The sequence below is a fragment of the Corylus avellana genome, chromosome ca3 (genome assembly GCF_901000735.1).
Source record: "Corylus avellana chromosome ca3, CavTom2PMs-1.0".
In the NCBI taxonomy this organism is placed as follows: domain Eukaryota; kingdom Viridiplantae; phylum Streptophyta; class Magnoliopsida; order Fagales; family Betulaceae; genus Corylus; species Corylus avellana.
The window spans coordinates 7,583,169-7,594,551 of record NC_081543.1 but is presented as its reverse complement, the minus strand read 5'-3'; the positions used below and the strand labels follow the sequence as shown (position 1 = coordinate 7,594,551).

At 35.2% G+C, this 11,383-nt stretch overlaps 1 protein-coding gene across 1 annotated transcript; it reads left to right on the top strand.

Moving 5' to 3' along the window:
• The first annotated feature begins 769 nt into the window (after window positions 1-769).
• On the top strand, window positions 770-7,154 carry LOC132175957 (nuclear transcription factor Y subunit C-2). The gene is made up of 2 exons (XM_059588058.1): window positions 770-944; window positions 5,953-7,154. The coding sequence occupies exon 2, from the start codon at window positions 6,006-6,008 to the stop codon at window positions 6,807-6,809; it is 804 nt and encodes a 267-aa protein (XP_059444041.1). The 5' UTR covers window positions 770-944; window positions 5,953-6,005; the 3' UTR covers window positions 6,810-7,154.
• Window positions 7,155-11,383: the final 4,229 nt, after the last annotated feature.

Sequence of the window (11,383 nt, the reverse complement as noted above, 5' to 3'; positions counted from 1 at the left end):
GCGTTGGTTTGATTTTTTTTCCTCTTTTCCCTTCCCTTATATATTGCTAAAAAAAAAAAAAAACATTCAATTAATAGACTGTAGGTACATAATTCTTATTTGTATCTAAAAAATAAGAATAATGATATATGCCACATTTTTTTGTTTTATAATTATTTTATAATATTAAAGTGAGAATCTCAATTAATTATTTAATTATTTTTTAATAAGACATTGAAGCGAAAAAATGATCCTCTCCATTTTAAATTTATTCAATTTCTTTATTTAAAATTTAAATAATGTTATTCTTCTAAATACATTAATGGAAGAAAATAGAAGAAATTTGAAATGGGGATGGGCATTTTCTTTTCCATTGAAGCGATGTCCACATGATGCAACACCTGTCCTCATAATTACACAGGTTGGTCACATGAGGTTTAATGGGGCCCACCAACAACTCACAAGGGAATGTACCCCTTGTCACGTGACCCCCTCAACACCTTTCTTTACATCTCTCTGGCTCTAGTACACGAGTCTTTTCCCTCCCACGCGCTCCCCACGTGTCCCACTACACCAGACAAGAAACCTCACTTAATTTCCCAAACACCCCAATGCCTTTCTATATATCCCGAAACTACCCCCACCCAATCCCGCTGTCTTTTTCCTCGTACGTCACAGTAGTTTACGGTGAGAGCGTTCCTTTTCTGAACCGTCCACCTGAATTCCGCCACGTGGAGGTGACGAACATAACCTTCCAATGGTCGGAACTCGCAATGCTCGACACGTGTCGAGGTACCGACGCCCCCAGAACTCTCTTTCTCTCTCGCTCTCTCTACGAAGCACCATTTTCAAACTCTCTCTGTCCCTCCCTTTTAAAGCTCTCACTTTCTCCCTGTATTCAACTTTCTCTCTCTCTTAGGGTTTCTGATATGGAAGATCTCTGCTGAAGATTCAGCTGTAATTTGGTGGGTAACTTTTCTTTTTTGTTTTTTGGTTTGGTTGTTGGGTTATACTTAGCCTCGTTTGGTTGCTGGGAAAAGTAGAGAGAAATAGGGAAAGAAAAAGAAAAATTTTGATATTCATGTTTTTATGTTGATTTTTTTCAGTTTAAAGTGATGGGCTCTTTTTATCCGAAGAGATTGGTGAAATTTTTTTAGATTTAATAGTTTCTGTTTTCTATTCTTTTCCTGTGATTTCTTACCAACCAAACAGAGCATTCGAATTTGTAAATTTGTAAGATAAAATGATTCTTTTTCATGTTTTTGTATTATGTTCTTTGCATCTTTTTTGCTATTTAGTTTTACTTCTATTTTAGCTTTGGTAATTAGAATCATCAAAGCATGTTCAAAGAAAAAGAGAGGGTTTTGCATACTGTGTTTCTACTTTATTTTTTTTTTTATTTTTTTAATGTCTTTCCCTAGAAGACTCTTGTTGAGGTTGCTTTGGCAGGATATGGGTTTTGATTAGATAAAGTAGCGTTCTTTTTTTTCCAACAAATTCTGAATTGTTGTTCTAACGATTATAATTTTGTGATTAGGCTCATGCATGTTTAAATTAGCCTTGATTTTCTTATTCCCGAGTGTCCTATCCTCGCCTGGATCAGTGGGCACATTGTTTATTGTAGTCTAGGTATTTGATAAGGTCTCCATTGATGGATGAGAGAAAATAAGACTGAAAAATTAGCTAAGCTTGAGGCTTGAGGTAAGCATTACTAGACTACAGAAAGCAAAGGACAGGAAAACCCTTGTGGTAGAAACAGAAAATGCTTGTGGAGAACTGTTCATTTGGCTGGAAAGGAAAGATAATTCAGCGAAATAAAACAGAAAAAAAGTGATTACTTTTTTTTTCTCTTTCTTCAAGGAAATAAAACTTCAAAACTGTTTATGTAACCAAACATGTCCTTGGAACATGTTTGTGTTCGTTCTTTGGAGAAGTTTTCCATTTCTGTTGTCCTAGAGAACGGAAAAGGCCTGGAAAAACTTGTCTGCAAATATGTAGCTAGATTTATTTTCTAAAACTCTTTTTGTAGTAACTTATTTTGCATAAAATAGAGGAAATGTTTTTTGTTTTATTAATTTCTACCGTTTGAAAGAGAAATTGTATTTTCCCCATAATTCTTTTGAAATTTTGGAAGCAATTTTCAAGGGCTTTTTAATGCCAATCAGTGATACAAAATATTGTATGAAATGGGGGAAAATGAAAAACAACCAAGTCAAGTTACACTCAGCTGTTGGCCAGCGCCCATGAGCATGCCTTGGCGCCTGTTGTGCCTTAGATTGGCCTTCCCTTGGCCGGCCCTTGCCCTAGCAAGGTTCACCGCATGCATGCTGTCCAGAACCATACTTAGATTGCATTCAGCTAGTGCAATGCTTGAGCCGTCTTCATGTTTAGCCTTTTCACTTTAGCAACTGCTTGCATGCTGGGCCCTGCTCCACATGCACATGCACATGCAAGCCCTTGCTGCCTTGTCCCAAGCATACCTCAGTACAGCCTGCAGCCTGCGGCGTGCTCTATCCCTCTCTATTGGTGAAGCCCATTGCTAAGCACTTGTTAATTTCTTCTAGTCTCCTCAGTGGATCGGCCACATTCCATGCAAGGGGCCATTGCAAGGCCATGGCAAACCTTCCTTTTGTAGAAACCACCACAATGGAAAATATTTTATTAGATTGTGTTTTGTTTTAATTTCATTAGCTTGCTTTCCTGCCAGTGGATCTAGTTTGCGGTGTTCTAGTCCAGCTTTCCTCGCAAAAAATGAAACCAAGACCTTTTTTTTTTTTTTTTTTGACAAGTGAAGCCAAAGACAGTTTTTAAGTGATTGCATTTTCACCCATGGGCACATATAGAATGAAGCTTCAAAGGTGCACTGCCTTTAATTTGTGTTGACCCCTTCTTGTAAATTTTAGATATGATTTAGTATTTCGATCCAAATAGATATACCTTGGTTGTTGGTCTACATGGATATAGTTTAAATTTTAGAGAAAGGGCATCTGGATGATGTCTGAATATTTAGGCTTTTGAGGTCACAATTGTCTAATTTTTTTATTTGTTTCCGTGAAAGAGTACCAGAGGAAATACTTTTGAAATTTCATATTTGGAACCTAGGAGAATTAAACCCGCTACAAATCCAGTCTGGCCTAACTACTTAGGGTTGTTGAGTTCAGATTTGATAATTTATGCAACCATATGAACATTTGATTTTTAATTTTCTTCTCTTTCCTGGATTTTGTTGCAACTAAAGGTAGGCATGGTTTTGCCATTCCTTGAATTTGCAGCACTTTCACGAACACCGAGTCAAAAGAGCTATAAATTGAAATCAGTACAATTGGGATTGGTTGGTGGGTTAGGTGACTTTTTTTTCCCCTTCTTACTTTTTTATGTTAGTGTGTGGTGAGTTTTCTTATGGATATGAATACAATTGAACTTTTATTTAATTATAATTGTCTAGGTGTTATCACAGTGGTTGTGAGAGCTCATATATGTGTTTCCCATCCTGTTTTATGTACTGTAAGCTACACTACTCACATATATGAACCTTATCATAGTTTATTTCTTGGTTTATATATGCTTAGCATCTTGACAGGATCTGGTGATTTGTTCATGCATAATCATTTGACTGCCACCTTGAATCATTAATGTGGTAATATATAGTCGGAATGAAAATGCAAAGTGGTCCTCCCCTATTATGAGAATATACAGAGAACCAAACTCGTATGTATATGAAGCATGTAATTTGATATTCTAATTGGAAAGATTTGGTCTTTTTTTTGAGATTTGATCATGAACAAGTAAGTTGGTTGCCCATATATTGTTGCCCACCATCACTTAAAGCTAAACGATTATGAAAACAACTCCTTTTATTCCAAGTGTCACTACTTAAGGACTTGCTAGTTACATTTATACGATTTTCCAAAAGGACTAGTTGTAGTCAGGGTTCACATAATCATTTATATAGCTTAGTTTGACCTAGTATAATCCTATGTAAGATTCATCACAGATCAAACAATGCCTTTTACAACGATCTAATCTTGTAATCCAAGGTACTGTAATCTCCTCTATTCAACTCCTTGACGTCCTCATTAGGGTTTGCATTGCGTTGTAATACTCCTCAACAATATATGGTTATCGGGTTGGTTTTGATACCATTTGTCATGATCCAAGGATGTGTTAGACATATGTGCACAATGCTCCAAAAGGATTAGTTACATTTAGGGCTTCTTGTAACCATAGATCACCTATTTTGATGTAGTGTACATGCAATTTAGGATTTAGTACACACAAAAAAAAAATATTGGATTTAGTGCACGTCTATGCAATCCTTTACAATAAAATCCGGGGTACCAGAAATAGTGTTATATTTGCGTTCTCAAGAGTTCTAGAATTCATAGTGGAATTAGCATTACATTGGCAATTAATGCTCCTCTTCTGTATAAGAAGATCAATACATCATGAAGGGTTTGTAACTAAGTTAGTAATAGTAGTTTTTTTTTTTTTTTTTTTCTTTTAAATAATTTCAAAGCTAGTTTTTTTTTTTTTTTTTGGTCAGTAAAAGCTATGCTTAACATGAAAGTAAAGCATTTTAAGTTTATTTTTGGCTACTTGATCTTTTTGCCTTTTTATGTGAATTTTAAATCCGAATTCTTCCTGATCATGAATCCATATCTTTTGTCTGCCTTTGTCATCTATCTTTCTCAGTGCCGTCAAAATAGATGAAAAAAATTAATTTATTCATAGATTTTATGCAGAGTCTGGCAAAGTTGTAACATTTTGTGCCCTTGTAGAACAAACTTTTCTACAAGGGCGCTCAGCTTTTGTCCAATTTTTATCCAAAAGTTGTTGAAAAGAGGAATCTTATAAGGTTGCTTTTCCTTTGTACATGAAATTCCATGTGGAAATGCACATAGTCAAGCACTCTAACAGACACAGGGAAAATGGTGGAGGTTTAATGTATTTCAAACTATCGCCGTCTTGTAGGTGCAGACTTGTTAGAATGTCGAATGAAGGGGTTATCTCTTGTAATAGTCGAGCTTAAAGGATTGTAATTCTTTTCACAAAGATATGCCTAGATTATTGGTTTTGTCAAGGGAAATGAGAGAAAAAGTGTCGTTTTCTTATTCCTTTTTTCTGGCTGTTTATGGAAATGTCATATGTGGTTATCCCATGTATATCAGTAGTTGAGCATACGACATTAAGTACACTTAGTGTTCACTGCATTAAAAAGTTACATTTGCATGCCTTTAATATTTGTTTTAACTAGTATTGAGTTTTTTGGTCATTGTCATATGGTGGAGTTACTCTCTCTTTTCCTTGATATCTGTTCATTGTACAAAAAGTAAATTTGTAAATTTGTCAGTGGCTTTACAAATGAACATTAAGGATATTTTTCACAATATAAAAACAGCAACCAACAATTTCTTGAAATGGAAGTTTGCTTCCTGGAAATCTATGCAGTATATTTGCTAGAGTACGGTTGATTGCCTTAATTTTGTCTTTGCTATATTGCTGATTTGGAAGCCTTAATTTTGTCTTTGCTATATTGCTGATTTGGAAACCGACGTCGGACAAGGTTGTAATAGTCAGGTTTCAGTGGATTACAGATGAGGAAAATTTATAGCAATGCTGATATCCATCAGACAGTTGAAAGTTTCAACCTTGCTATAATGTAGAATAATCTAATAATATACATAACCATAGTTCCTGTAAAAAGGCAGTAGGAATTTGTACGATCAATATCTTGGAATGTTGCTCTCTCTCTCTGTCTCTCTCCCCCTCTCTCTCTTTCTCCCCATCCTGTAAAATTTGAATGATAAGTTGTGAATAAGGATTCAAATTTTTCTCATTAAAGCAAAGTGAAGTAAGATTTGTCTTCAATGTCTCTTTGTGGCCATGCTGTTATATTTTCTTGTCTCACACATCCTTTGTTTCATTAGTTTTGGATGATATGTAACTGAGTTTGCCTTGTCTGGTTTTAACCAGCATTCTGATAAGGAAATAATTACAAGAACTGAAGCATATTGCCGTAATTGGCCATGGATCAATCAGACCAGACACAAAATCAGCAACAGCAACAGCAGCAACCTATGGTGGGAGTTGCAGCAGGTGCCAGCCAAATGGCCTATGGTCCTCCCTACCAAACTTCTCCCATGGTGGCATCTGGAACTCCTGCTGTAACTGTTCCTTCTCCAACCCAGCCCCCCACAACTTTTGCTAATACCTCACACCAGCTTGCCTACCAGCAAGCCCAGCACTTCCACCATCAGCAGCAGCAGCAACAACAACAGCAGCTTCAGATGTTCTGGGCCAACCAAATGCACGAAATCGAGCAAACAACTGACTTCAAGAATCACAGCCTACCCCTTGCTCGGATTAAGAAAATAATGAAAGCTGATGAGGATGTTCGAATGATCTCGGCAGAGGCTCCAGTCATATTTGCAAAGGCATGTGAAATGTTCATCTTGGAGTTGACTTTGCGCTCTTGGATCCACACAGAAGAGAACAAAAGGAGGACATTACAAAAGAATGATATTGCAGCTGCCATTTCGAGGACTGACGTCTTTGATTTCTTGGTTGATATTATTCCTAGAGATGAATTGAAAGAGGAGGGACTTGGGGTCACCAAGGGTACTATTCCAGTAGTGGGTTCCCCGGCTGATATTCCATATTATTACGTTCCACCGCAGCATGCCGTCGGACCTACAGGAATGATCATGGGAAAGCCAGTTGACCAAGGAGCGATGTATGCTACGCAACAGCCTCGACCGCCTATGGCTTTCATGCCGTGGCCACAGACTCAACAGCAGCAACCGCCGCAACAGCAGCAAACAGACTCTTGATGACTATGGACAAGGTAAGCGACGGGTGTTTTCAGGCACCCTTTCCATTGTTAGAGATGAATTTCCAGTGGTATCTTCTAGTGAGTGGTAGCTGTAGTGTTAGTTGATAGCTGTAATATTAAGTGGATGATGACAAGCATGTGAGGTGGTTGTATTATGTATGGGCTTGTATTTGCTCTTGTTTAGAAGTTTGTCTCAATGTGGATTGATGGTTAGTTTGCTCTAGCAGAGGATGCAAAAGCTGTTATCTTGTCCCAAAAAGAGGAAATCTGTACTCATTATACAGCTAACGAGTGTTGATTTTCAGTATTCAACAGTTATTGATTTTAGAACCAATTTGTGGTACATGTTTGCTTTGATTTTAATATCGTTGGTTCCTGAGATTTCATCCTGCAGAATATTATGGTGGATCTTCTCATTTGTACAAAGATTAGTACCACTTGACTATAAAGCGGTGGTATTTTCTTGGGAGAGAGAGAGAGAGAGAGGGGGAGAGTATCTGTTGATTGCTTTTTGAAGAGATAAAAGACCTACAGTTTTGTAGTAATACATTATTATTATTATTATTATTATTATTTGACATGTCCACACAAAAAGGGGAGAGGAATTTAAACTAATGACTTTCGCTTCATGAGGCGTGGTTTTCAGCCGATTGAACTAACTTTTGAGGACGGTAATACTAATTGAAAAGTGGCAGTGAAGGCAGGCTTTGAACATGATATGCTTGTGATTTATGGATTTTGACTTGGAAAAAGATTTTGTTGTTATTTATTTACGACCATGAACAATGATTTATAAGTTGCAAAGATCTATGGCGCCATATCTTATGCGTGATAACTCCGTTACTCATACTAAAGTCATATATAATGCAATTTAGGGCCCTTTACATTATGTACAATCATAGATATACATGAAAACATAAATATGTATATATGCCCATTGTTCAATAATAATATAGAAAATAAAGAGTATTATTCAATTATAACAAAAAGTATTTCAACCAATTAGAGTTTAGGATACGGGTCCCAACATACACTCTTTTTTACGAAGCGAGTTAAATTTTCCTATGTGTTTTCATTTTGTATGAATGAGAATGAAGTAACGTACTGTGGAATCAATTACTAATTAATTTACCTTGGAGCATTACACTAATACCAAATAATAAAATTCTAAGAGTTTCTATCGTTGAAATCAGACAATGAAAGAAAAAAAAAATGATAAATGGACCGCTTAGAGGGAATACGTATCAACCACCAAAATATGAAAAAAGTAATTCATGTGTTTCACTCTTTGATTTTCCATATGGGATCTACATCCTTTTACAACGAGGATTTCTATTTATTCTTGGAAAATAACTATTACAGAATCACCTACTAATAAGAAGATTGCAATCACGCAATTAATACATAATAATGCTTAAAATAGGGAGATCTCAATAATGTGCAAGTATTATTATTTTGGGCAATATTATTGAAATTGTATGGGATCCCAAAAAAACTATTAGAAATTATTGGACGACGATAATAATAGACTAAAGAGTAAGGAGACTTGACCTTAACCAAAATTCACATTAGTCAAGAGCCATATGATGTCTCTAAGGTCACCATGGGTAAACAAATATTCGCTTAAACAAATTCAAATACACCTTTCATGCTTGATTAGACACGAATTTTGACCAAAAAAAATAAAAAATAAAAACTCCAAAGTGAGGAGACATGACTATAACCAAAATTCACATTAATCAAAAGCGATCAAATGTCTCTAAGGTCACCATGCCTAAACAAATCTTCGCCTAAAATTCACATTAGTCAAAAGGTATCAAACGTTTCCAACGTCACTTAGGCAACCTTTTGCTTAAAAAAAATCGAATACAACATTTTGATGCTTGATTAGAGCCAACTTTTGCCAAAAAAAAAAAAAAAAAAAAAACCTATTAGAAATTACCAGACTATAATATAAACCTTACAGTTAGGAGACATAACCTTAACAAAAATTCACAATAGTCAAAAGCCATCAAACGTTTCTGAGGTCACAGTGCATAAACAAATATTCGCTTAAGATTCACATTAGTTAAAACGCATCAAAATTTTTCCAAGGTCACCATGCTTTGACAACTTTTTGCTTAAACTGTTGATACCATACACAATAATGATGAACAATATATAATCGAAAAGAGAGAGATTAAGAGAGTAGAGACACAAATTTATGTGGTTTGGCAATGTGCTTACGTCCACAGAGAGGCTGTTATATTTTACTCTTAATGATTCATGGTTACATCATAACATATATATAGGAAAAACCCTAAACCCTACTTGTACAGACGTATTAAAAAAATTCCCAAAATACCCCGCTCCGTGAACATTCCACTGGTGTTAATATGTGCCACCAATTCCAACATAAACAAATTCAAATATAACTTCCATGCTTGATTAGACATGACTTTTGACAAAAAAAAAAAAAACAAAAAAACAAAAAACTCTTCGAAATTCTTGAATGACTATAAAAAAAGACCTCAATAGTCACGAGATGTCCGTAACCAGAATTCACGTGAGTTAAAAGCCATGAGACGTTTCAAAGGTCACCTTGCTTAAACAAATTTTTGCGTAAATAAGTTCAAATACAACTTTTTTAAGTTCAAATACAACTTTTATTCTCGATTAGACAAGACTTTTGCAAAACAACTTGATAACTATAATAATAATAATAATAATAAAAAAATCTAGAGTTAGGGAATATTATATATGACATTAACCAAAAGTTATATTTGTTAACGGTCGTTCAAACATTTCTAAAGTCACCATGCATAAATAAATATTCTCTTAAATAAGAAAAAAATAGGCTATTTTTGAAGAATAAATAAATTTCAGCCTAAAATATATTTAATTTCAAACTATCCTAGAACTCGTGTATAAAAGCATGAGATGTTGTAGACTATCATGAATTCATCATAGAGTTTCCACAATGGGTGAAAATGGTATGAAGGGACTTGTGGCGATGATAATGTTATTAGTGACTCTTTTTTTGGTTTTGAAGCATGCAGGGGAGTCTCTACTTCCCTTTTCTGCTCCTGGCCGTATGCCCCCATCTCTCCATGCCTTGCCACTACCTGCTCCACTTATCTCTCTTTCTCCTGATGATGGTTTTAAATTCCTTAGGAAGAAAATTTCTACAAAGACAAACATAGAATTGAAAACATGTTATGATGATGGTAATAAGGCCTACTTGATGGCCTTCGTGAAGAGTCCGGAATGGATTGATCGTCACTTGGCCTTTGAAGAATCCAAAAAATGTCGTGAAAGGTGTGAGAACGCATAGATGGTATATGAAAATGAGGAATGCTAGGCTTACAAACAAATTTTACAGAAAAAACTTTTACAAACTGATGTGTCACAACATGATTGGATATAAGATAAGTTCAAATTTTGAAAAACCTAATCATATTGTGCTACATCAGTTTGTAAAAGTTTTTCTATAAAATTTGTTTGTAAGCCTAGCACTTCTCTAATTATAATAATTGCATATTATTGCAATCTCCTTATTTTATGCATTATTATGTATTAATTGCGTGATTGCGGTCTTCTTATTAGTAAGTGATTTTGTAATGTCTCCAAGAGGTAGCTCAATCGGCTGGGACTACACTTAATGAAGTGGAGGTCACTAGTTCGAATCTCTCTCCCCCCTCTTGTGCGGACATGTAAAAAAAAAGTGATTTTGTAATAGCTATTTTTCAAGATAAACAACAATCCTCTTTGTAAAAGAATGTAGATTTCGAATCGAAAATCAAATAATGAAACACATCAATTACTTTTTGCATCTTTTGGAGGTTCATATTCCCTCGAATGGTAAAAACCCTCAGAATCCTATCATTTGGTATTAGTGTAACGCTCCAAGAAAATTAATTAGTAATTGATTCCATGACATGTCACCCTATTCCTATTTAGACAAAATGGAAACATAAGGGGACATTTAACTCTCTTTGTAAAAGAGAGTGTATTCAGCAGAAGCCTTCATTTAAGTAAACAAAAAAGATAGCCACTAATTAAACCACAATAGATAATCACCAGAGTTAAAACCTAAGGTATCACAATATAAAATAAGTATCCATCCAGTGTTAAGACTAAGATTGGCCATCAAGTCGACGAAAAATATTACAAGCCAAGATACAAAATACTAAAGCATTAACAAATTAAACCAAACCAAAAATTAAGTTCATCAAGGTCTTCATAAGTCATATCCCAATCTTAAATAACCTCAAACACTAGTTCATAATCAACTGAGGGCCCTTACTGTTTGGAATACATATGCAAATCGAGTATTTGCACAGGGGAAATGAATCGTATTCCTATGCCCAAGAATTCTTTATGAAGAACATACGAAAAATGAATGGCTATTTAACAATAGCAAGAACAAGAACAATTACATAGAAGATCAACAACCAATTCTATGGCTTTTGACAAAAGAACTTTTCTTTTGTTCTTCAAGAACTTCAAGAACGCGAAAGATCGCATCCTCTAAATCTTCTCACCAATGATTGGTTACAACCAAGAGATTGTGGGCTCTTGCTTGTCTCCTCA